A 27,723-nucleotide genomic window follows, 5' to 3' on the forward strand; every position below is an offset into this window, starting at 1 on the left:
TAAGGTTGACCTGTCTCATGTCTCAGACTCTGCCTGTGGGCATCTTAAGATTTTATGGAGCAGCCACCATTCTTTGGGCTCAGAAAGAAACATTTTCCCTACACCCAGAGAATGTCTGGATTCTATAGAGTTGGAAATAGTGAAGTTATGTGTGTGTGTGTTGCTGGGGGCGGGGATATGATGTTGCATTTGCAGGCCTCTTCCAAGGCTGGGCCCTCCTCCAAAGTGATCTTGCTTCAAATGGGTGAATATTTGTATTTACTCAAGCACAGGGGAGAATCATATACTGCCTTTAGATCCAGGATTCCTCCCTCCCCTTAGTCATCTTTTCTCAGCATTCAGAGAAACTTTGTCCCCCTCCACCCACCCTGCCATGCTTCCCTACCCTCCTAGTCATTGCATTCCCCGGCTGAGTCCGAGTTCTGTGATAGCCTCTTAAGTCACTAACCCAAGATCACCTTGGTTTTTTTCCCCTGTGAGTAGGAATTGCCTTTCCTAAACCAAAACTCATCACACAACTGGAGCAAGGGGATGAGCCCTGGAGAGAGGAGAGTGAAAGTCTTCTGGACGTTTGTCCAGGTAAGTGGGAAACACCAGGCAGACAAGGAGACAAGGCAGTGAGGCGCTCAGCAGGTGAGGAAAGAGGAGCATCTGTGAGCTTCTGGGGAGAAAGCTCTTCTGCAGGCCTCCCTTCTATGCTATTCCACTCAGCCCAGAGAGGTCTTCCCTGGCAACCCCCTCCTTCCTCCCCCAAAAGAGCCACACTCCGCTCATTTGGTGTCCCTTGTCCAGCACTTCTAGGATCTCCCCATTCTTGAACTTTTGTTGGTTGGCCTGACCTTTAACATAGCACTTATCCTCTGAGACTAAGTCATCTACCCTGCTAGATTCTGTCCAGTAACCTGGTAACGTTTTTGTGCATCGGTTCTACCCCGTAAGTTCCCATTACTTTGTTTCTTCGATGATGGGTTATTTAAGATTACAACAGGGTATGAAGAATTATACGAGTGCCAATCTGCCTTCCCTGCAGCCTAAGAAATAGACCATGATAAGACGAGGTGACAACCCCCTGGTTGTGTCCCACTCCTCCCACCCCTGAGAATCCGACTTCTGCATTAGCATGCCCATGATTGCCTTTAGTCTTTTAACCATTCAGCAGGTCTTTCAACCATATAGAGAGTTGTTTTGCATGTTTGTAAACTTCTCTGCACATAGTATCATATTGTATACCTCCTTCTGGAACATGCCTTTTCACCAGTTTTATGTGAGATTCATATTAAAAAGTGTAGGTTTAGTTTATACTTTTAAAAATGGTTATATATGATTCCATTATATGAATATTTTAATGCAGATGAATTATCTTGTCCCTTCTTTTGGACATCTGAGTTACCTCCAGTTTTTGTCTATGAAATAATGTTGCTGTATATTCTTGCTACCTCCTTGGAAACACATGCGAGAGTTTCTCTCAAGATGCATACCTAGGAGCACAGTGGCTGTTTCATGGGCATGGGTAGCCTCAACCTGATTAGATTTTGCCGCATTGTGTTCTGAAGCTGTTCAACACCATTTTATACTCCCAGCAGCAGTGATGAGTTCTTGTTCCGTATCCTCACGTTTTTCACCCATCTGTTAGGTTTGTGGTGAAATCTCATATGGGTTTTGCTTTCCAGTGAGCATGAGCATCTCTTCCTGTGTTGATTGGCCATTGGTGTTTCCTTTTCTGTGATTTGACTGTTAAGGGTATTTCCCTACTTTTGATTTGGGCCATTTCTGTCATTGACTTGTAGAAATTCCATACACATTCTGGGAACATTTAGGTCTTTAATCCAAGTGGAATTAATTTTATGTGAATGTTGGGAGGTAAGGATAAATTTCTGCCTGACTTTTTTTTTTTCATTCTTTTATTTTCAACATTCCTGGCATTTTATTTTTGTTTATTTATTTATTTATTTATTTGCTTCTAAATACAACCATATATCTGTACTTGTACTTTACAGCAAACTCAGTGCTTTTTTCTTTTTTAAAAAAGAACTATTATATAAACTATAATTATAGTATAATAGAAAAATGTTATTATGGTATAATAGTTAAGGGATAATTATAAGGTATATTATCAAAGTGTAATAAACTACATATATTTAAAGTGTAGAATTTGGTAAGTTTTGACATCTGCACAGCCATGAAACCATTGCCATGATCCATATCCTAAGCATACCTTTCACCCCAAAGTTTCCTTGTGCCTCACTGTAATCTCTATCTCCTGCCTCTCCCAGTCCTCCCCTTCCTCCCATACCCAGGCAACCACTGATCTTCTTTCCATCATAGATTTGTTTGCATTTTTAGAATTCATATAAATTGAATCATATAGAATACATACAGGATTCTTTCACTTAACATAATTATTTTGAATTTTATCCATAATGTTGCATGTATCAATAGTTCATTTCTTTTTATTGCTGAGTAGTAATATAGATATCACAATTATTTAGCCACTCACCTGTCAAAACAAATTTGAGTAGTCTCCAGTTTTGATGAATACAAATAAAGCCTGTATGAACATTCATGAAAAGTCTTTGTGTGAACATACGCTTTCATTTCTTTTGGATAAATACCTGGGACTGGAGTGGCTGGGTTGGATGATACAGCGTATATTTAACTTTTTATGAAACTCACAAAGTGGCTGCACTATTTCACATTTCCACCAGCAGTATATGAGAATTCTGGATGCTCCACATATTTGTCAACACTTAGGTATTATGATTTTAATTTTAAGCATTTTCATAGCTATATAGTGGCATCTTATGTGGTTTTACTTGACATTTTTCTAATGACTAGTGATGTTGAGAATCTTTTCAAGTGCTTATTTGCTATCTGTATATCTTCTTTGGTGAAATGTCTTCTCAAATCTTTGGCCCATTTGAAAAGTTGGTTTCTTGTTTTTATTATTGAATTTTGCAAGTTCTTCATATATTCTGTATAGAACTCCAGTATCAGATATTTGATTTACAAGTATTTTCTCTGTGGCTTGCTTTTTATTCTCTTAATAGTCTCTTTCAATGAGAATTTCTTAATTTTGTTGAAGTCTAAGTTTCAATTTTTTCTTTCATGAATTTCACTTTTGGTGACATATTTAAGAAATCTTTCCCAAAATGAAGGCCAAAAAGAGTTTTATATATTTTTCTTCTAAAAGTTTTATAATTTTTACTTTACATTTAGGTCTATATCTTGAATAAATTTTTATACTTGGTACCAGGTCTGGATTTAAGTACAATTTTTCTTTCTTTCTTTTTTTTTGTATACAAATATCCAATTTTCCAGCACCATTTATTGAAAAGACAACCCTTTCTTTACTGAATTTCCTGTGCACCTTTGTGGTAAATCAGTTGTGTATGGGTCTATGTCCAGACTCTTTTTCACTCCTTTCTTTATCTATCTTGATGTCAATACCACATAGTCTTTTTTTAAATTAATTAATTAATTTGTTTTAATTTATTTATTTTATTTTATTATTTATTTTTTGGCCACATTGTGTCTTCGTTGCTGTGTGCGGGTTTTCTCTAGTTGCAGTGCGCGGGCTATCTCTAGTTGCAGCGAGCGGGGGCTACTCTTCATTGGGGTGTGCAGGCTTCTCATTACGGTGGCTTCTCTTGTTGCAGAGCATGGGCTCTAGGGCACGTGGGCTTCAGTAGTTGTGGCTCATGGGCTCTAGAGCACAGGCTCAGTAGTTGTGGTGCACGGGCTTAGTTGCTTTGCAGCATGTGGGATCTTCCCAGACCAGGGCTTGAACCCATGTACCCTGCATTGGCAGGCGGATTCTTAACCACTGTGCCACCAGGGAAGCTCTATTTATTTATTTTATTTATTTTTTGGCTGCATTGGGTCTCTGTTGCTGCGTGCGGGCTTTCTCTAGTTGCGGCGAGTAGGGGCAGTGTGTGGGCTTCTCATTGCGGTGGCTTCTCGTTGCGGAGCACAGGCTCTAGGCACGTGGGCTTCAGTAGTTGCAGCATGTGGGTTCAGTAGTTGTGGCTTGCGGTCTCTAGAGCGCAGGCTCAGTAGTTGTGGCACACGGGCTTAGTTGCTCTGTGGCATGTGGGATCTTCCTGGACGAGGGCTCACACCCATCTCCCCTGCACTGGCAGGCAGATTCTTAACCACTGTGCCACCAGGGAAGTCCCAATACTATGTAGTCGTGATTACTGCAGCTTTATAATAAGTCTGGAACTTAGTATAAATCCTCTAACATTTTTTCTTTTTTCAAGTTGTGCTAGATTCTTTGCATTTCCACATGAATTTTAGAATCAGCTTGGCAATTTTCACAAAAAAAGCCTGCTGGGAGTTTGATTGGGATTGAGTTGAATGTACATCAGTTTGAGGAGAATTTACATGTAAATAATACTCTGTCATCCAGTATATGAACACAGTCTATCTCTCTATTTTTATGGGACTTCTTAATTTTTGTCAGCATTGTTTTGTAGTTTTTCGTACACAGGTCTTATGCATCTTGTCAGATTTATCCCTCTGTGTTTCATATTTTTGATGCTATTTAAGGTACTTTAAAATTTCAGTTTTCAATTGTTTGGTGATAGTTTATAGAAATACAATTAATTTATGTATAATGATCTTGTATGTGGTAAATTTGCAAAACTTACTTCTCAGTCCTAGCAGGTTTTGTAGATGATTAAGTTATTTGTAAGTAAGTATAGTTTACGTCTTTCCATTCTTTACGTCTTTAATTTCTTTTTCTTGCCTCATTGCACGGCAAGAAAATCAGTGCAATGATGAATTTAAAATGGTGAGAGTAGACATCCTTTCCTTGTTCCTGATCTTGTGGGGAATCCTTTCCTCCTAAGTGGAAGTTTTATAGCTGCCCTTCAGCAGCTTGACAAACTTCCCTTCTATTCCTTGTTTGATGAGTTTTTATTGGGAATGGATGCTGGATTTTGTCCAATTTTTTTTGGGTATCTTTAGAGATGATCATGTGTGTTTTTCTTTTTTAGTCTTTTAATATGGTAAATTACACTGTTTTTTTTTCTCTTGTTAAACCAACCTTGTATTTCTGTTCATACAATGCACTGACCTTATTCAGATTTTACCAGTTTGACCTTCACTTTTGTGTATGTGTATGTTTATTTAGTTCTATGAAATTTTATACATGTACATTCATGTAACTACCACTGTATTCAAAGATACAGGACAGTTCCATCACGAGGATCCCTTCTGCTACCCTTTTATAGTCACAGCCAACTCCATCACTCCTCCCCTTCTCTTCTTCTGGCAACCACTAATCTGTTCTTTGTCTCTATAACTTTGTCATTTCAAGAATGTTATATGAAAGAAGTCATATCATATGTTACCTTTGGGGATTGCTTTTTTTCACTCAGCATAATTTTCTTTTGAGATCCATCCAAATTGTTGCATGTATCAGTATTCCATTCCTTTTATTGCTGAGTAGTAGTCCAATGTATGAATGTACCACAGTTTGTTAAACCATTCATCCATTGAAGGACATCTGGGTTCTGTATAATTTTTGGCTATTATGAATAAAGCTGCTATGGACATTTGTGTATAGGTTTTTGTGTGAACGTAAGGTTTTCATTTGTGGCATAAATGCCCAAAAGTGCAAGTTTCTGGCTTATATAAATATGTTTAGTTTTGTAATAAAGTGCCATACTCATTTCCAGAATGGCTAAACCATTTTACATTCCCACCAGCAGTGTTTGAGTGATCCAGTTTGTCTGCGTTCTTGCCAGGATTTGGTGTTAGCACTATTTTTAAAAAAAACATTTATTTATTTATTTGGTTGCACCAGGTCTTAGTTGCAGCAGGTGGGCTCCTTAGTTGCGGCTCACGGGCTCCTTAGTTGCAGCATGCGAACTCTTAATTGTGGCATGCATGTGGGATCTGGTTCCCTGAGCAGGGGTCTAACCCGGGCCCCTTGCATTGGGAGCGCGGAGCCTTAACCACTGCGCCACCAGGGAAGTCCCAGCAGTATTTTTTATTTTAGCCATTCTAATAGATTTCTAGCAGATATCTCCTTAGTTGGTAAGAGTAAGTAGTTTAGTGCGAGCAGTTCTTCTCTGGGGAGAGCTGAGTAGCTGAGCATATCTGAGTTAAGTGCACTGTATCAAGGCTTTACTCTTCTTAGAAAGAGACTTGTGTTCTCCCCATGGGTAGGTAAAAAGCTTATGAGTCCCTGTTCATGGGTGGCTATTGCTGTCATTTTGTGAGGTCTTCATGGCATGTCCTTAGCATCTACTCATTATGCTCAGACGATCTTTATCCCCAAGTGGCTGGCAGATATGAGTGTGTCTTAAGATCTGATCTGACCAGCAAATGGTTCTGGCAAAGATGATCTAACAAGTGCTGAGAGGAAAGGCAGAGTCTCCTCCTGGGTTAGCTCATGTGAGTGGCTGGCAGGAAGGGACCCATGGACTCAGGTCCAGGGTGTCCACTTGAGCATCTCCAGACACTGCAGTTTTAAAAGGGCCAACTTCTGGCAGCTCATCTCAGCTTAGTGGGCCCCATGAAAGGTGGTTGGCCCCAGGAGTAATGGGTAGCATGCATGTCGTTACCTAGAGTTGTTTATTTGTTTAAGGTGGAATTAACGTACAAGGAAATGCGAAATCTTAAGTATACTAGTCTGTGAGTTCAAACAATGCATATACCTCCAAAACCCAAACTATATCAAAATACAGATCATTACTGTTATCCACATAGTTCCCTTGTGGCCCATCCCAGTAAACCGCTGCTCCTACCCCTCAGAGGTACCACTGTTCTGATTTTATTTCACCATAGATTAGTTTGGCCCACTGTACAATTTTGCATAAACGGAATCATTTAATATGTTCTTTTTTGTGTAAGGCTTCTTTCACTCAGTATAGTTTTTAAACTTCATCCATGTTGTTGCATACATCAGTAGTCTGTTCTTTTTTTAACATCAAATTGCATTCCATTATATGAATATATGACTGTTTATCCATTCTCCTTAATAGACACCTTGATGGCTTCCAGTTTTTAGTCATTTTTAAAAAGTTGCTATTAACATTCTTCTGCTAAGAATTTTTTGTTTGTTTTTGGTAAACCTTTGTTTTCATTTCCTTTGGATAAATACCTAGGGTATATTAGTTTTCTAGGGTTGCTGTAATAAATTACCACAGACTTAGAGGCTTAAAACAAAGAAATGTATTCTTTCACAGTTCAACATCAACATACTGGAGGGGCTGGTTCCTTCTGGAGGTTTTGAAATGGAGTCTGTTCTTTGTCTGTCTCTTAGCTTCTGGTGGTTGCTGGCAATCCCTAGTATTCCTTGGCTTGTAGCTCTATCGCTCTAATCTCTGCCTCTGTGGTTACATAGGCTTCTTCCTTCTATATGTCTCTGTATCCAAATCATCCTCTCCTTGTAAGGATTCCAGTCATTGAATTAAAGCTCATTCTAATCCAGTATAACCTCATCTTAACTTGATTACATCTGCAAAGACTCTATTTCAAAATAAGGCCACATTCACATGTTCCAGGTTGATATTAATTTTGGTGGGATAATATTCAACTCAGAACACTGAGTCATAGGGTAACTGTATGTGTAGTTTTATAAGAAACGACTAGAACTTTTCCAGAGTGGTTGTACAATTTCTCACTTCCATGAACAACAAACACATGAGAGTTCCTGTCACTTCACATCTTCCCCGACAGTTTTCATTTTATCTCTGGTGATGGATGTGTAGAGTTATCTCATGGGGGTTTCCATTTTGCTGACAGTTAATGACAGTGAACCCTTCTGTATGCTTTTTGATCATTAATATATATCATATACCTTACTTTGTGAGGTATACATTCAAATCATTTTCCAATTTTTCTGCATTGTTTTTCTTTTTATTATTGAGTTCTATGAGTTCTTTATTAATCCTGGATACCAGTCCATTGTCATTTGTACATTTTGCAAACATCCTCTCAGTCTGAAACTTTTCTGTTCATTTTCTTAGCAATAACTTCTGATGAGCAGATATTTTTGAGGAAGTCTAATTTTCCTCTGTCATGAAGATAATCTGTATTTTCTTTTAACTGCTGTATACTTTTAGCTTTTATATTTAGGTCTACAGTTCATCTTGAATTAACTTTTGTGGATGGCATGAGGCAGGAATCAAGGTTTATTTTTCTTTTTAATATGGATACACAGTGGCTCTAGCATCATTTGTTGAAAAGTCTTGTCTTTCCCTCATTGGATTGCTTTGTTGAAAATCCAATCACTGGCTAAGTGTGGGTCTATTTTTATGCTCTCTCTGTTCTATTCCTTCGATTAATATGTCTATCATTAAACCAAATCACACTGTATTACTGTAGGGTCACTGGAAGTCTTGAAGTCAGGTAGTATAAGAAGTCTTCTCCTTTTGTTTTTCTTTTTCAGGATTGCTTTGGATAGTCTAGGTCCTCTGCATTTCCACTTAAATTTTAGGATCAGCTTCTCATTAAAAAAAAGACAGAAAAAAAGAAAACTTGGGTAGTGTTTGAGATTTTAGTGTATCTATAGATAATTTGGGGTAGAAATTACATCTTACCAGTATCAAATCTTACAAGCCACTACCGACATCTTTTCAAATTCATCTCAGCAAAATAAAAATTTGTGAGATGCAGCTAAAGCAGAGTTTAAAGGGAATTTATAGCCTTAAGTGCTTATTTTAGAAAAGAAGGTCTATGATCAGTGACTTAAGAAGCTAGAAAAAGAAGAGCGAAGTAAATGCAAAGTGAGTGAAAGGAAGGGAATAATGAAAATAAGAGCAGAAATCTGTGAAATATAACACTTTATTAACAACAGAAAATTTTGCTAAGCCAAATGTTGAACGTCTGAAAAGATTAACAAAATTATATGTTGCTACATAGACTAATCAAGAGAAAAAGAAGACATGAATAATTCAAGAATGAAAGGGAAATTACTACATATCCTTCAAACTTTAAAAGGATATTAAGGGGATATTATGAACAAGTTGATACTAACAGGTTTAACCCTTATATGAAATGGATGAATTCTTGAAAAATACTACTGACACAGGATGGGACAAAATCTGAGTATAGTACATTTATTAAAGTAATTAAGTTGGTGGTGGATCCATGAACCTACACAAGTGACAAAAACATTCCAAACTGAATCCAGCCATGTTTGAAAAGAATTACATACCATGTCCAAGTGGAATTTATTCTACATATGAAAAGCACAGCATTAGAAAATCCATACTACAGAATATTAATCAATTCATATTTATATATCCTCTAATAAGATGGAAGCTTTCTCTCTAGCTCTCTTCCTTTCTTTCTGAGTCTTCACCAAAATCACATATAACATCCATGTTTCCACCAACAGTCCCTTCTTGTCAATCTAGGCTTTTTCTTGTATGTACCTCAAACTCTTCCAGCCTCTACCTATCACCTCATTCTAAAGCCACTTACACAATTTTAGGTATTTGTTACAGCAGCACCCACTTCTTGGTACCAAAATCAGTATTATAGTTATTGAGTAACAGAACCAATAGGACGTATGTACACACACACACACACACACACACACACACACACACACACATACACACACACACACACACACACACACACGGACATGAGATTATAAAGAATTGGCGCATGCAACTGTGGAGACTGAGAAGTCCCAAGATCTGCAGTCAGCAAGATGAAGACGTAAGAGAGCCCATGGTGTAGTTCCAGTCCAAAGGTTATCAGGCTCAACATCCAGGAAGAACTACTGTTTCAGTTCAAGTGTGATAGCAGGAAAAACAAAACCAATCCCATCCATCTCCTCTCCACCATGCACCCTCCCATGTCCCAGCTTGAAGGCAGTTAGACTGGAAGAATTCCCTCTTATTTGGGAGAGGATCAGTCCTTTGTTCTATTCAGGCCTTCGACTGATTGCATGAGGGCCACCCACATTAGGGAGGGCAGTCTGCTTTACTCAGTCTTTCCATTTAAATGTTAAAGTCTTCCAAAAACACCCTCACAGAAACACCCAGAATAATGTTTGACTAAATGTTGGGGCAACCTGTGACCAGCGAAGTTAATACATAAAATTAACCATCACATATGCTAATATTTCTTTTATATTTTCTTAAAATCATGGAGATGGCATATTATGAAAGTTGTCCAATTTCCAGGGATTAATTCTGATTAATATTGAAAAAGATGTTCCCTTTCTACATTTGTGGACCAAGTCTTAAAATTCTTTAAATTGTTTAAAAGCAGTGAATGCACATCATTCTTTCTTCTGCTGTAATCCAGTGTCTATGGTCATTTGTTTAACTCACTGCTATACTTTCCTTCCTCACAACTGCAGCTGCAGAAGGCAAAATTTCTTTAAGGAGCCATTAGACATGGATTTTTTTTTCCTTTGGAACGTTTAAGTTCATTAACAATTATTGAAGTACTTACTGGTTTGAAAAATCAATTGGCATGAGAGCAGCTGTAGATTATAAAAGAATTTATAAACTGATTAACTTTTTTCTACATCCTGGAAATTTCTGTGATTAACTGAAAAGCATTACCTTGGTAACATTTTATTTTTTATTTCTCCTTCTATTGAGGAACTTCTGGATGTTTAAAACCAAAGTGGACTTTGTAATTCTTAATCACTTCTAGCTAAAATTTGCCACATTACTAGACAGGCACAAAAATGATGAATGAGTAGTCATATTAGAGGCTATGGTTCCCATAAGGGCAGCGTTAACTATTTAAATCAGTCACCATATTTTATACAGAAGACACTGAATGGCACACCTGTAATGATATGTCGTTTACCACTGGCCTTAGACTTCATGCCTAGGCGGGAGTATAAACAGGCCAAGGAGAAGGGAGGGGCTGCTTTTCTCTCCCCATCACAGACAAGTAGACAGTAGTGCAATACTGAAAGCTCAGCTGTCAGAACTTTAGAATTACAACAAAGTATTTCTTGGAAACTGCAGGCCAGAAATGTACATACCTGCCACGAGTTTTGAAAATGTGGACAGCCTAGCTTAACAAAATAAACTGACGGATAGTTCAATGAGCTGAACTAGAGACCAACCATGGTGGGACCTCTGACTGAAAGGATGTTCACTTTCACAGTGAAAGTCCAGCAGGGTCGGCACTTGCGAGTGATTATCAAGGCCATTTCACAGGAGCTTCTAGGTCTAGCAACACACACACACACACACACGCACACACAGAACAAACTAAATTTAGTGAATAGTTTGCTGAGGGGCTTTTAAGTGTTAGGAAGGGGTTTCATGGTAGTTATTCTTGTTAGTATTGAAAGCTAGCCTCTTAGACCAGATGGAATGAGTAGTTTTCTGTAAAAGGGTCCAGTCATAAATATTTTAGTCTTTGTAGCCTTTATGTTCTGTGTTGCAACTACTCACCTTTGTTGTTGTATGTGAAAGCTGCCATAGACACAACATGAAGACAGAGTGTGGCTGTGGTCTAATAGCCCTTTATTTACAAAACACATGGTTGGCTGTAGTTTGCTGCCCAGTGTTATAGATGGTTCATAAAATACATCTCATTTTTGATTGATGAAGAAAGAATCAGGTAGGTCTGGAAAGGCCTGGTATACCGAGTTTATTTAAGGTTCATGGTATTTTTCATCAGCTTCTGGCGGATAGAAGCAGGGTAATGGAGCAAGGCATACAAATTTGATATCTGTTAGAGCTATTTTAGGTGGAAATTTTTCCATTTACAACAGTTAAGAAAAAAACACTGCGAAAAGCAGGTCTTGGAGGAGTCAAAATCCTTTAAGGGGTTGCAGGCCTAGACTATGTTTTTGTGTTTTACTGCTGAATTCACACTCCCAGATACAGAACCCACTGCATAATGCTCTAGGAAATACTTGTTTAGGATGGGGGAAACACCTTCCAGTTCATTTCCCACATGGGTCTCTGACCTGTCCTCTCTATTGCCTCCACCATGGGGCCTCTAGGTGGAGTGACTGCCTTTTTTGACTCCATCCTTTCTTGTAGGAAATGTCCCTAAAGAAATTTGTAATAAGTTATGTAGTTTAACTCTCAGTAAAAGCATATATTTGTAGATATTGTTTACATCAGTGTTAATGACTGTGGCTTGTAAGATAATTGTATTGGGGGCAGATGTATAACTCTAATGGCAGCAATTTATAGGGCTAGAGCTGCCTGTGATGCTTTCTTAAAACTATTTAAGCTGGGCTGATATTTAGAGCTGGCTCATTGTGTGGGTTTTATGTGTTGTAAAAGGATATACATTAATGTGTCAACCTGGGATGAAAGGTAGGTCTGTGAAGGAAATCTTTGTTGTGGGAACATCTGAGGAATGACTGCTGGACAAGTGTTACCATCCACAAGGTACCTGTGGTGATTCTGACCGACACTTTCTCTCCAGCAGAACCAGGAACAGAATTCCAGCCCCATCTCTCCTGCCCGGTGAGTTTTTCCAGTCCACAGTTCCTCCATCAATATGTGCTCTGCGGTCACTCCCCTCAGATCTTCCCAGGTTCATCTGCAGGAAGCCACTTCCTACTAGAAGCTCCAAGCTGCTCGAGTGACAAAGCAGAAGATGGAGAGAGAGAAGGCTCTTGCACTGTGTTTGGGAGGCTGCAGCTGAGTGGGACTTCAAGGGCATTCTTCAGCCCATCTCAAGGTCAGCCAGTAGACCAGGAAGGCAACAGCGGTGGAGGAATAGATGAGGAGATGATCCCTGAGGAGGCAGATGCAATGTTGACAGGGGCAGACATCTCAGAATCTGGAGCAGTCATATGTGAAAAATACAGACTAGGACTTAGCACAAAGTCAAGCCTCTTTAGCCCCCAGAAGCTTCATGTGTGCCCTGAATGTGGCAGAAGCTTCTACCAGAGGTCAGACCTCATCAAGCACCAGAGGACACACACAGGGGAGAAGCCCTATAGTTGTAGGGAGTGTGGGCGAGGCTTTGGCCGGAAGTCCTCCCTCACCATACACCAGAGGAAACACTCAGGGGAGAAGCCCTACATGTGTAGGGAGTGTGGGCGACACTTCAGGTATACATCCTCCCTAACTAACCATAAGAGGATACACTCTGGGGAGAGACCCTTTGTATGTCAGGAGTGCGGGCGAGGCTTTCGCCAGAAGATTGCCCTCATCCTGCACCAGAGGACACACTTGGAGGAGAAGCCTTTTGTGTGTCCAGAGTGTGGAAGAGGCTTTTGCCAGAAGGCATCACTCCTCCAACACCGTAGCTCACATTCGGCTGAGAGGCCCTTCTTGTGCCTTGAGTGTGGGCGTGGCTTCAGGCAGCAGTCGCTGCTCCTCAGTCATCAGGTCACACACTCAGGGGAGAAGCCTTATGTTTGTGCCGAGTGTGGGCACAGCTTTCGCCAAAAGGTCACTCTCATCAGACACCAGAGGACACACACAGGGGAGAAACCTTACATGTGCTCTGAGTGTGGGCGTGGCTTTAGCCAGAAAGTCTCCCTCATGGGCCACCAGAGGACACACACAGGGGAGAAGCCTTATGTGTGCCCTGAGTGTGGGCGTGGTTTTGGTCAGAAGGTCACCCTCATCAGACACCAGAGGACGCATACTGGGGAGAAGCCTTATCTGTGCTCTGAGTGTGGACGTACCTTTGGCTTCAAGTCACTCCTCACCAGACACCAGAGGACACATTCAGGGGAGGAGGCTGATGTGTACAGAGTATGTGAGCAAAGACTTGGTCAGAAGACCCACCTCACCTCTGACCAGAGGACATACTCAGGAGAAAAGCCATGTGTGTGTGATGAGTGTGGACGTGGCTTTGGCTTCAAGTCAGCCCTCATCAGACACCAGCGGACCCATTCAGGAGAGAAGCCATATGTGTGCAGGGAGTGTGGTCGTGGCTTTAGCCAGAAGTCTCACCTCCACAGACATAAGAGGACCAAGTCTGGCCATCACCTGCCACAAGAGCTGTTCTCTTGACGTTTCCTTTCTTTTCCCTATGAGTGTGTAGATGGCAGAAATCACTAGGAAATGTTCCACTTTCCTTAAATTCAGTCGAGGAAAAAAGTGTTGCATTCTTTCAGTGATCTTAAGATAGTTGATTTATGGTTTACTTCCTGCACTAGCAATGTGTTTTAATTTGCTAGGGCTGCCATAACAAAATACCACAGACGTGGTGGCTTAAAGAACAGAAGTTTGTTTTTTCAAAGTTCTTGAGACTGGAAGTCCAAGATCAATGTGTAGGCAGTTTGGTTTTTACTGAAGTCTCTCCCCTTGGCTTGCAGATGATTGCATTCTTGCTGAGTCCTGAATGGCCCTTTTTCTGTGTGTGTGCTTCCCTGGTATCTCTCTTCTTCTGAGGACACCAGCCATACTGGGTTAGGGATCCACCCTATGACCTCATAATATTTACCTTTAAAAGTCACATTGTAGGTTATGGCTTCAATGTATGAATTTGGGGGAACAATTCAGTCTTAACAACTCAGCCCTCTGGACACTGCAGATTCACTTTCTTCACATACAAAATACATTCACCCCATCTTAACAGCTGCAAACATCTTAACCCATTCCAGTATCAACTCTAAATTCAAAATCTCACCTAAATCTCTTCTAACTTGAGTGTGGATGAGACCAGAGGTACGTTTCATCCTTTGGCACAATTCCTTTCCAGCTGTGAACCTGTGAACCAGAGAAGTTATTTGCTTCCAAAATACAATGATGGGATAGGCAAAGAATTCACATTCCCATTCTAAAAGTGGAAAGAAGGATTGCTGGGTCCCAAGCAAGTTTAAAACCTTGCAAGGCAAATTATGTTAGTTTTTAAGCTTGAGAATAATCTTTGGCTGTGTCCTCTGCCCTCTGGTCCCAGTGGGATGGCAGCCCCACCTCTGGTCTCACTGGGATGGCAGCAGTGATACCTGGCCCACTGAAACCATGGAAGAACCATACGGCTCCTCAGACTTTTATTCTCTGGGCCTGTTTTGGAAACGGCAGACCTGCTGGTCTCTGTTTCACCTTTGGGGTCATTCTTTGCTCTTCTTGATGGATAATGTGTTTGTAGTCAGATAGATAGTTAACGCTATTCTCCCTTCTTGTAGAATCCCAGAAATCTGACAGCCTGCCTTCATTTTGTCCCATCTAGGTCACCTTTAGTTCTACTGAGATGGTTGATTGGTTCCAAACTTACCTCTCTGTCTTTATTTATTTATTTATTTATTTATTATATTTATTTATTTTTGGCTGTGTTGGGTCTTCTTTGCTGCATGCGCACTTTCTCAAGTTGCAGTGAGCGGGGGCTACTCTTCGTTGTGTTGCGCATGCTTCTCATTGAGGTGGCTTCTCTTGTTGTGGAGCATGGGCTCTAGGCACGTGGGCTTCAGTAATTGTGGCATGAGAGCTCAGTAGTGGTGGCTCACAGGCTCTAGAGTGCAAGCTTAGTAGTTGTGGCACACAGGCTTAGTTGCTCCTCGGCATGTGGGATCTTGCCGGACCAGGGCTCAAACCCGTGTCCCCTGCATTGGCAGGCAGATTCTTAACCACTGCGCCACCAAGGAAGTCCCCTAAACATTGTCTAGCCACACCACAGTATTCTTTCCAGAACATGCTTTCTCATTTTTTACAACATGGATAGGATGAGAACTTTCCAAATCTCTAAATTCTGGTTCTCAAAATTTTGCTTAACATTTCCTTCAATTTATCTCTGTACTCCCACATTTTACTACAAGGAGGAAGGAGAAACCAGGTTGCACCTTCAACACCTTGCTTAGAAATCTCCTCAGCTAAATATTTGTCACTCATGTCACAATTTCCACTGTCCACAAAATACTGGAACACAAGCCAGGTTCTTTACCACTTTATAACAAGGACTGTCTTTCCTCCAGTTTCCAGTATCATGTTCCTCATTTCTATCTGAGACTGCACCATAATGACTTGTAATGTCTGTATTCCTACCAACAGTCTGTTCGAGGCAATCCAAGCTTTTTATAACAAGTGCCTCAGACCTCTTCCAGCCTCTATCTATCACCCATTTCCAAAGCCATTCCATAGTTTCAGATATAACTCTCAGTACCAAAACTATTCTTTTGCTAATGCTGCCATAACAAAACCAGAAGCTGGATGGCTTACGCAACAGAAATTTATTTTCTCAGTTCTGGAAGCTGGAAGTCCAACATCAAGGTGTCAGCAGGGTTATAGTCTATTGAAGTGTCTCTTCTTGGCTTGCATATGGCTGCCTTCTTGCTGCATCCTCACATAGGCTTTCTTATGTACATGTGCTGGAGAGAGGGAGTGAGCTCTGGTGGCTCTTACTCTTACAAGGACACCAGCCCTATTGGATTAGGGCCCCAGCCTTATGCTACCATTTAATCCTTTTTTGTTGTTGTTGATTACACCATTTAATCTTAATTACCTCCTTATAAGCCCTACATCCAAATACTGGGGGATTAGGGCTTCAACCTATGACTTCTAGGGGGGAGAATTCAGTTCATAACACTGCCTTCTGGATACCCCAAATTTATATCTGGCCAACAACAATGCCATAAAGGTGTGTTCTGACCTTTGCTTTTCTTTCCCTGTGAGTGTGAAGGTGGCAGAAATCACTAAGAAATGTTGTGCTTTCCTGAAATGGAATGGAGAGGAAAAACGCTGCTTTCTTTCAGTGTTCATTAGTTGGTCTATCACTTACTTTCTAAGCAGCAGTCCTTCTCTATATTTTATGGCTGTTTGTTTTAATAAACTGCTTCTTTACAAAGTTGCACACCTAGTTATGTACCTTATTCACTCACCTCTCAAGAGCCCCAAGGTATTCAACCTCTTGGGAGACATGAGAATTCACTATTTTGTTCTGGACTCTAGTTCTGTAGAGGGAGAGCAATATTATAATAGCCTTCATCTTTACCCTTCTTGAGTCCTCCAAAGCCATATGAGATCTCCAAGCCATACACTCAGCACCACCCCCCAACAGCTGATTGAAAGGCATCCATTAATACCCATCCCTGTAGTCCAAGGCCCATTGGCTGTGCATACATGCCACTGATTTAGCCCAAGGACTCATGGCCTTCAGTCACAGCCCTCCCTAGTCCTCCAGTCAGGGGCTAAGGAACTGGAGTACCCAGCTTTATATCCAGGCATTGACCATTGTTTCTTAATTTCTCTAATATCCAGAGTCTGAAAAATACCCAGTCTGTGACTGGCTGTGTGCCCTTGCCTTGGGCACTGAACGGTCACTACAGGGTCATTTTTCCCAGGCCCAGATGGCTTTGCTGGCTTAAAGTCCAGAGGCAATAAAAGATTAATAAAGTATAGTATACAAAAAAACAACAAAAACAAAAAAACCCAGAAACCTTTCACATGGGAAAAAAATACCGTAAGTAACATCAAAAGACAAATGATTGGAAGAAAAGTATATCAACATATAAATCAACATCTTTCACAGTTCAAGGGTTAATATCCCAACTTTATAAGAACTTTTAAAAATCAAGAGGAAAATACCAGATGTCCTATAGAAAAATGGATAAAAGACATGATCAGTTTACCAAAAGAGGTATAAAGAAATGAAAAGATGTTCAACTTCACTCATGATATGAGAAATGCAGATTATAACTACACTGAGATACCATTTCTCACTCATCAGCTTGACAAAAATTCAAAAGCTTGACAGTACTCTGTTATTTGTGAGGCTGTTAGGAAATAGACATTTTACTACATTGTTGGTGGGAATGCAGAATGGTAGAAGCCTTTTAGAGGGGAACTGGGCAATATTTAAACTGTATATACATACATACCTATTGACACAGCAAGCACACTTCTAAGAATCTAAAGAGTCACTTGCAATTTTATGAATATACACATGCACATGGTTCTTTTTCACAGCATTATTTACAGTTGCAAAATATTGAAAATGGCTTGAATGTTTAAGCATAGGAAGCTCTACCAACTGCAGCATATACACAATGGAGTAAAACGCATGTGAGAAAAAGTCTGAGGAAGAAGATATTAATGAAATATTATGGAGGAAATGTTATTAAGTGAAAAGAGCAAAGGGAAAAAAGCATATATAGTTTGTTACCTCTTGTGTCAGAAAGAAGGAAAAATAATGAACATAGTATTTGACTATATATCCTCAGTCTTGGGCAGTTTATTTTTATATGTATGTTAGAATTACAAACAAATCTTAAGCTCTTTAGTAGGTTTGTTTCTTATAACAGTATGGTGAAGCAGTTTTGAAACTGTTTTGGATGCATTATAGGATTGAGCAAATGAGTACATGTGTCTATGTTGTTGGGAGCCAGGGTTCTCACTGTGGAAGAAAAGTCATACAAATATGGAATGGGACAAAGCAGGGAAGAATCCCAAGAGAATGAGCAGGAATTGGAAGTATTGGTGTGAACTTAAGATTTGGTAAGATTTGTATACGTGTGTCTGTACATGCTTATGTGCCCATGCATATTTGTATGCATATATATTTGTATATGTGTGTATACACACATGTATTTTCTATGTCCCCTGAAAAGTCCAAGAAGAATGCTCCAGTAGCAGTGAGCACATCTAGCATCCAGATCTTAGTCTCAAACACCATTTTCCATTAGTGGAAACCCTGGCTTCTTGGCTTACTGGCTGCTTCCAGGGTTAGGATAGGGTAAGTACAAGATGATTCTGGATCCAGAAAGTAAAAATGTGCTTAAAAACATGTTGGAGGATGACACTAGGACTGGGGATGTAGTTTGAAGGGATTCCCACCCACTGGCCAAATCTGGGATGATTTGAGCACCAAACTACTTGAGTACACTTATAAACCACTGGGAAGAAAAAGAGAAACTTACAAGTCTATAACAATAAATATATAAGTCAATGAAGTCTATTGCTTACAGTAGAATGCCAATGGCAACTGGTAACTTCACTTTTTCCTCCTAATATCAACAGCTTATATAATCATAGTACATTTATTAAAGCTAAGAAAGTAATATTGGGACATCACTATTAGGAACTGCACACTGTATTCAGATTTTCCACTATTGTCCTTTTTATGATCTAGGATCCAGTCTAGGATCTGACACTGCATTTAGTCATCATGTTTCTTTAGTCTCCTCAAATCTGTGACAGTTTCACTGTTTCTGTCTTTCATGACCTTGACACTTGAAAAGAGCTAGTCACCTATTTTATTGAATGCCCCTCAATTTGGGATTGTCTGAAGTTTTCTCATTAGACTTGCATCATGGACTTTTTGCAAGAATACCACAGAAGTGAAGTGTACCATATCAAGGGGTACATGATGCCAACATGATTTAATCCTGGTGATGTTAACCTTGATCACTTGATAAAGGTAGTGTTGGACAGGTTTCTCCACTACAAAATCAACCATTTTTCTCTTTGCATACCCTGTTCGTTAAAAGTGATTAGTAAGTGTAGCTCATACTCCTAGGGAGGGCAATTAAGCTCTACTTCCTGGAGAATGGACCTTGTGACTAGAATAACAACATAGTGACAGTGCTTCTTACACTCCCCCATCCTATAGAAGAAAGTGGCCCAGTATTTCCTGGATCCCAAACTAGCAAAAGACAGCCCAAATAGGCTCATTTCTCCCTGGATGGAATGGAAGTCCTGCTGACAACACCAGGTGAGCCCAGCAGCACCAGCAGGTGGTATCAATTAGGACCCCTGATAAAAGTAAATGATGAAGGGAGGTGCTCTCTTTTCTTACAGGATTGACACTCCCCTCCCCTCACCTAGGGACACTAGATAGTTGGCTGGTAGCAGCCAGGGCAATTCTGCCAAAGAAATACCTGTCCCACAAAGTGTTCTTTATCCCCACATACCTGAGACTCCCCATCTACATGCAAGACACCTGGCAGCTAGGCAGCACCAGCAAGGACATGTCCCCTCTCCCCCACCTTAAATTGCTCAGCAGAGGAAGAGATTCTCCTCCCCTACTGACAGATACCAGGTGACCAGGAGACACTGGGAAGGGGGACCCTGATACATCAGTGGCTCAGCCACTGAAACTTTTCCTATTTTGGGCCACAGCGTCCCCTATCAAGAGACACAAAGAAACCTGTTTTGGGAAGCTCCATGCACACTCTCCAAAAACACCAGCAGGGAGGAGCAACAGTGTTACCAAATAAACCAAACACATACATAGTATCACAAGAGTTTTGAAAACTGTCATTGGAACAAACACAGCCCATAGCGCTAGGCCAGGACCTGGGGGCCAAACCTAAAGACAGAGTGACTTCCTGCTAAAATGAAAGATTTAAATAAGATGCAGAGTCCCTTAACATCATAGCTAAATGTTCAGGATACAAAAGAAAATTACCCATCATACCAAGAACCAGGAATCACAAATTAGAAAAGACAATCACCTGACACCAATACTGAGATGGGACAGTAAAGCAGCCATCATCAAAATGCTTCAAGCAATTGTAAGTTCTCTTGAAACAATGAAACAAAGGGAAAAGTACAAAATTTCAACAAAAAGAAGGTATACAAAAAGTGAGGTGAAAATGATACAACTAAAAATTAGAAAATTTAAAACTCACTGGAGTGGGTCGATGGTAGAGTTGATATGACAGAAAATGGAATCAGAGAATTTGAGGACAGGTCAATAGAACTTAGCAAATCTGAACAAGAGAGAGTAAATAGAGTGGGATAAAAAAAGAATCTCTGGGACAAGGATAAAAAAGCTAATATTTATGTTATCAGAGTCCCAGAAAGAGAGAATGGGACTGAAAAAATATTTAAAGAAATAATGGCTGAAAACTTCCCATATTTGGTAAAGACCTAAGTGTGCAGATTCAAGAAGCCAAGTGACTATTAAGTAAATCCTAATGTATCCACACTAAGACATCATATTTAAAATTATGAAAACTAAAAACAAAAAAAATATTGAAAGCAGCCAGAAAGAAATGACTCATTACCCATGGGGGAGAGGGGAACACACCAATTCAGATGACAGCAGATACCATATGAAACGTTGGAGCTCACAAGGAGATGGCACAATCTTTTTCTTCAAGTGCTGAAAGAAAATACTGTCAACTGATGAATGTGCATCTGGCAAAACTATTCTTTAGTAATGAAGTGCAATGAATATGTTTTTAGATGAACGGAAACTAAAAGAATTTGTTGCTAGCAGACCTACCCTTAAACAATGTCTAAAGGAAGTTCTTCAAATGGAAGTAAATGATAAAAAGAAATACTGGAGTATTAGGAAGGAAGAAAAAATGAACACAAATGTGAGTATATATAATAGATCTTCCTTCTACCCACAAGATTTTAAAATCACATGTGATGACTGAAGCAAAAATTATAATACTGGTACTCTAGAAAATGATATTTTAAAATGGGAAAGATAAAGGGACCTAAATGAAAGTAATGTTTTCACACGTAACTACAAGTGGTAATATACCGTGAAAAGGCATGTATGTATACTGTAATACTCAGAGCAACCACTAAGAAAACTACAAAGAAATGCACTAAAAAACATTAAGAATGAATCCAAATGGAATCCTAAATAATAATCAAATAACCCACAGAAAAACAAGAAACAAGTAACAGAAAAATGAGAACCAGAGGAAACAAATGTAAAATAAATAATAAAATGGCTAACTGAAGCACTAACATATCAGCAAGTAACAGTTCTCATTACACCATTCGAAAGAGAGATTGTGAGGGTGGATTAAAAATCATAACTATATGCTGTTTATCAAAGTCAATGACATAGGTAGACTGAAAGCAAAAGGGTGGAAAAAGACATATCATGCAGTCAATTTTAAAAATCAGTAGTATACTAAAGTAGATTTCAGAGCAAAGAAATTTATTAGAGACAACAAGGGACATTACTTAATAATCATAAATCAATCCACCAGGAAGATATAACATTCCTATATGTATATGGACCAAATGACAGAATGCATGAAGCAAAAACTGATAGAGCAGAAAGAGAAATTGAGAAAATTCATTACTATTGACAATTGTTGGTATTGTTCTATCAACTGACAGAACTACTGGAACAAAAATCAACAAGGATGTAGTAGACCTGAACACCATAATCAAACACCAGGATCTAATTTATACACACACACACACACACACACACACACACATATGTATATCATTCCACCCAAGAACAGCAGAATACATGTTTGTTTTTCCAGCACCCATGAAACATTCACCAAGACAGTCCATATCCTGGGCCATAAAACACACTTCAACAAATTTAAATGAAAGGGTATATTCTTTAACCACAATGGAATCAAACTAGATATAAACAACAGACAACAGGAGAACCTCCAAAGACTCTGAAATTTAACAACACAGTAATAAACCATGGGTCAAACAGGAAGTCATTTCAAAGGAAATAATTTAAAAAGACATAGCACTGAATGAAAATACAACATAACAAACTTGTAGAATGCTGCTAAAGCCAGGATGAGAGGGGAAATATATAGCACGAAATGCTCACATTATACATTAAGAAATGTTTCAAATCAGTAGTCTAAATTCACACCTGCAGAAACTTGAAAAAGTGGCTTAAAATAAACCTAAAGGAAGCAGATGGATGGAAATAATAGAGATAAAAACAAATCAATATCATTCATACAGAAAAACAAGAGGTAAGGAAACAAAAAGTTGGTTCTTCAAAAAGGAAAATAAAGTTGATGAATCTCTTATAATTATGACAAAAATAAGAGAGAAGATACAAATCATCAGTATCAAGAATGAAGTGGGATATCACCATAGATCCTGTAGCCATTAAAAGGGTAATAAGGAATCACTATGAACAGTTTTACTATACTCACGAATTCTGTGTCTAGAGAAAATGGAATAATTCCTCAAAAACCACATTCCAAAATTCTAGATAAAATAGATTATCTGAATAGTTACATAACCACTAAGGAAACTGAATTTATAATTTAAAAATTCCTGAAAGAGAAATATCCAGGCCCAGATGATTTCACTGGAGTATTCTACAAAACATTTGAAGAAGGATTAATTTTATACAGTCTCTTCCAGAAAACAGAAGAGGGAACATTTCCTAATTTATTTTATGAGGCCGTTGTACCTTGATGCCAAAAGCAGACAAAGTACAAAACTGTAAAAGCACATACCAGTATCTCTCATGAAGATACAAGCAAGAATTCTCAAAAAAATTAGCAAATTAAATCAAACCATGTATAAATAGCATGATACCTTATGACCCAGTAGAATTAATTCCACAAATCCTAGGCTGGTTCAATATTAGGAACTCAGCAATGAAAAAGAGCAAACTATTGATAAAAGCAACAACCTGGATGAATTTCCAGAAAATTACGCTGAGTGAAAAAAGCCAATCCCAGTAGGTTACATACTATATGATTCCATTTCTATAATATTTCTTAAAGTGAAAAAATTATGAAGAAAATAGTAATGGTTAACATGGGTTAAAGGTGAGGTTAGGGGGACAGGAGAGAGGTGGGTGTGACTAAAAGGGCAACATGAGGGATCTCTGTGGTAATGAAACTCTCTTGTGTATTTAGTGGTGAAAAATGGACATATGCATGTGGTAAAATTTCATGAGGTAAATATACACATGCACACACAAATTCATATATGTGAAACTTGGAAACCCGAATATGATTAATGGATTGTATCAATGTGAATATTTTTGTTAAATACTTGTACTATAGTTTTGCAACATGTTGCCACTGGAGAACACCATGAAGGGTACACAGGATCTCTATTTTATTTCTTACAATTGTATGAAATATGAAATATGTATAAATGTAAAACTAAAGTTTTATTTTTAAAAGAGAACCAAGGTAAATTTTAAGCCATAAAAACTCTGTAGAGACTCCTGCTCTAATCTTGCATATACTACATCCCATTAGGGTTAGAGAAGAATTTTTAGGACACATTTTAGGCCTTTTTTCTTTTATGAATTTTACAGTATTTGAGTTAGTTGGAACTCACGTATTCCTGCTACATTGTAGGAATGCACGATGGAATAGAGTAATCAGAAAGAAAGAAAAGATTCTTCCTGTCTCCCAATGCACAGGCCTTTCTCCTCACCACTAATGGTTAATTTTACGTGTCATCTAGGCTGGCGCACAGTGCCCAGATATGTGATTAAACACTCTGGATGTTTCTGTGAAGGTATGTTTTGTAGGAGATTAACATTTCAATTGTTGGACTTTGAGTACAGCAGTTTACCCTCTAGGATATGGGTGGGCTTCATCAAATCAGTTGAAGGCATAATAGAACAAAGACTCATCTTCCCCAAGCAACAAGGAATTTTGCCAGAAGTCTGCCTTTGGACTCAAACCACAACTCTTTCCTGAGTTTCCAGGCTTGCTGGCCTCTCCCGTCAGATTTTGGTTTCACCATGCCTCCAAAATCGAGTGAAGTTCTTTAAAATGAATCAATTCTTCTCTATATACACATCCTGTTGGTTGCATTTCTCTGGAGAACACTGACTACTATGCTTTATATTTCTATCCTTTCCCTCTTTTTCCCCTCCTTTCTCTTATGGAAGCCCTCATTACTTTATCTCCCTCTGCATATGAATGCACTATGGCCTGCTTTGTCTTCAAGGTAATATTCTAGGGCCTTATGAGTTTGCTGCTTCTCTCTCTCTCTCCCCCGCTCTCCTCCCTTACCTTCTTTAGTCCCATGTTCTTTTATTTGTGGGAAAGAGCAGGAAAAGAAATGGGTGGTGGTGGTGAGATTTTTGTTAGGTTTATGAATTATCCTTAAGGGAAGTTTCAAGGATGTAGATAGATGATAGCAAATGAAATTCTCTCTCCACAAATGAGCTGTCTCCACAATCTATGGGCTACTGATTGTAATCTTATAGCTGGTATGGTTGTGCAAATCTAAGGAGTGTTTGAAGTTAGGATAGGAGCATATAGAATTCAGCTAGCAGGAAGCAGAGAGGTCATCACCCTGAGAGATTCTGAAGACACATGGAGACCCTTTGTAACTAAACAGTTGTGTGCCAGAATGTTCTGACCATTGCCCCCTGCCCCAGCAGGTGGTGGCTTACTTACCATTTCACGACAACATACATCAGTTGCCTTTCTTGAACATGGGTATGAGAGGACCCTCCAATAAACTTCAGTTAATTTGATGTTTTCCATCATTTTGACATTATGTCTCCTGTTCTTCATCCTGCAAAACTAAGCCAATAGTAGTATATCGCTGAAATTGTACTTCATAGTTTGGGAACACAGCCGTTACAAAGTAGAATATAATAAAACCTAAAAAAAAAGAAAAAAGCCTGAGGAGTATGGTTATAGGAAGATTCAAAGCACAAAAGGACTCTTGGAAATTGAAAGTATTCTTGTAAGTCAGGCAAAATTAAGCTTGTTTTTCCTGAGTATACAAAAGCCAACAATATTTATTTATTTCTTCATATGATGAACAGCTAGTGTACATAAAGTCATAGTTTTCATGTCCCCCCTTTTTCCATATTTAAACTTTTTTTCTTCTTAGCATCATCATTCCAGTGTATGTATGTATGTAGACATTCGATAATCATGCATATAGTGTAGGATAATTAAAGCTTTAATTTTCAATCGTAAAAAAAATTACATAATTACAAAATTATCTTATATTAAGATAATGTAAATTCTACCTTGATACTGTAAATTTCAGAATTTAAGCCTTTAAAGATTAAAGATTATGCATATAGGGGTTGGCATGTGCCTGCCTGTGGGTCCAGTCTGGCCCACTACCTGTTTTTGTAAATACAGTTTTGTTCTTACAGGGTCTCACCTGTTTGTTTGTTGTCTATGGCTGCTTTCATACTACAACACCAGAGTTGATTATTTGCAGCAGAAATGGTATAGTCTTTAAAGGCTAAAATATTTACTGTGTGGTCTTCTACGTTTGCTGACCCCTGATATTTGTAGGAAAGAATAGAAGTAAAATTATTGCATGGTAAATAAGTATGTTTGTTTACTCAATTTTAAAATTCTGATTTCCATAGGAAACTTTAGCCAAAACATGTTCATTAGTGATTTTCAAGGTTTCAGTAAAAGATCTTGCATGTTAAATTCAAAAAAATTTTTAAAGACCAATGTGTCAATCTTGATGTTAAAATCTTCAAGGAACACATTTTTAAAATTTACATAGACTTTCTGTAAAGTAGCTCTATAGGTTCAGATGATATGTTGCACTGTCTACAAATCACTAAACCACTGGTTTTCTGACTAGTTTGAATGCATGTTTATATTTTTATCTTAAATTTATTTTTTTTGTTTTATTTGACCAAAACAACGTACATAGGAAATTGAAGATATTTCGATTAATTAGGCTTTTTGTGAGAAACTATGACAGATTTATATAAAGTATATTATGCTAACATTACTTGTATATTGTGATAAAATCGTGGAGACAATATATTATGAAAGTTGTCTAATATTAAAAATGTCTTCCCTTTTACATTTATGGACCAAGTCTTAAAATTCTTTAAATTGTTTTAAAGCAGTAAATGCATAGCATTCTTTCTTCTGTTGTAATTCACTGTCTATGGTCATTCATTTAACTCACTGCTATACTTTTATTCCTCAGAACTGCAGATGCAGAAGAAAAAATTTGTTTAAGGAGCCATTAGACATGGATTTTCTTCTTTTTCCTTTGGAACATTTGAGTTCATGTATAATTATTGAAGTACTTATTGGTCTGAAAAATCAATTGGCACAAGAGCAGCTGTAGATTATAAAAGAATTTACCAACTGATTAATTCTTCTCTATGTCCTGAAATTTTTATGATTAACTGAAAAGCATTACTATAGTAACATTTTATTGTTTATTTTTCCTTTTATTGAGGAATTCTGGGTGTTCAAAACCATGTTAAGGTTTAGGGTTTCCCAAAGTGGACTTTGTAATTCTTAATCACTTTTATTTATTTATTTATTTTTTTAATAGCAACAGCATGGTTTTATTTTTTATTTATTTTAAAATTTATTTATTTATTTTTGGCTGTGTTGGGTGTTTATTCCTGTGCATGGGCTTTCTCTAGTTGCGGCGAGTGGGGGCTACTCTTTGTTGCAGTGCACGGGTGTCTCATTGCAGTGGCTTGTCTTGCTGAGGAGCACGGTCTCTAGGTGCGCAGGATTCAGCAGTTGTAGCATGCAGGCTCAGTAGTTGTGGCACATGGGCTTAGTTGCTCCACAGCATGTGGGATCTTCCTGGACCAGGGATTGAACCCGTGTCCCCTGCATTGGCAGGTGGATTCTTAACCACTGCATCACCAGGTAAGTCCCCTTAAGCACGCTTAGTTAAAATTTGCCACATTACTAGATAGGCACAAAAATTATGATGAATGAACAGTCTTATTAGAGGCTATGGCTCCCATAAGGGCAGCGTTAACTGTATTTAAATCATTCACCATATTTTATACAGAAGATACTGAACAGCACACCTGTAATGATGTGTCGTTTACCACTGGCCTTAGACTTCATGCCTAGCCGGGAGTATAAACAGGCCAAGGAGAAGGCAGTGGCTGCTTTTCTCTCCCCGTCACAGACGAATCACAGACAAGTAGACAGTAGTGCAATACTGAAAGCTCAGCTGTCAGAACTTTAGAATTACAACAAAGTATTTCTTGGAAACTGCAGGCCAGAAATGTACATACCTGCCACGAGTTTTGAAAATGTGGACAGCCTAGCTTAACAAAATAAACTGACGGATAGTTCAATGAGTTGAACTAGAGACCAACCATGGTGGGACCCCTGACTGAAAGGATGTTCACTTTCACAGTGAAAGTCCAGCAGGGTCAGCACTTGTGAGTGATTATCAA

At 38.8% G+C, this 27,723-nt stretch overlaps 1 protein-coding gene and 1 long non-coding RNA gene across 25 annotated transcripts in view; one reads left to right on the plus strand and one right to left on the minus strand.

Moving 5' to 3' along the window:
* ZNF169 (zinc finger protein 169) overlaps positions 1-27,723 on the plus strand; it is a 68,860-nt gene that overhangs the window by 33,099 nt on the left and 8,038 nt on the right. Inside the window, exon 5 of one of the 2 annotated variants that reach the window (XM_082469929.1) lies at positions 484-579. In XM_082469929.1, the coding sequence (XP_082326055.1) occupies positions 484-579 (96 nt within the window). Of the gene's footprint in view, positions 1-483; positions 4,671-27,723 lie in introns of those variants that run through there. The other variant, XM_082469928.1, reaches the window with a different exon arrangement.
* Positions 9,056-27,723, minus strand: part of LOC309664502 — a 63,965-nt gene continuing 45,297 nt past the window's right edge. For 10 of the 23 annotated variants that reach the window (XR_014265814.1, XR_014265817.1, XR_014265822.1 and 7 more), the window contains 3 exons: positions 24,968-25,177; positions 14,548-14,627; positions 9,056-12,696 (listed from right to left, as the gene is read on the minus strand). This is a non-coding gene — a long non-coding RNA (uncharacterized lncRNA). Of the gene's footprint in view, positions 12,742-14,547; positions 14,628-24,967; positions 25,178-25,694; positions 25,819-27,723 lie in introns of all 23 variants that reach the window. The other 13 variants (XR_014265813.1, XR_014265816.1, XR_014265821.1 and 10 more) reach the window with 6 other exon arrangements.

This window comes from Balaenoptera physalus, assembly GCF_965194825.1.
Source record: "Balaenoptera physalus genome assembly, chromosome: 7".
Lineage (NCBI taxonomy): Eukaryota > Metazoa > Chordata > Mammalia > Artiodactyla > Balaenopteridae > Balaenoptera > Balaenoptera physalus.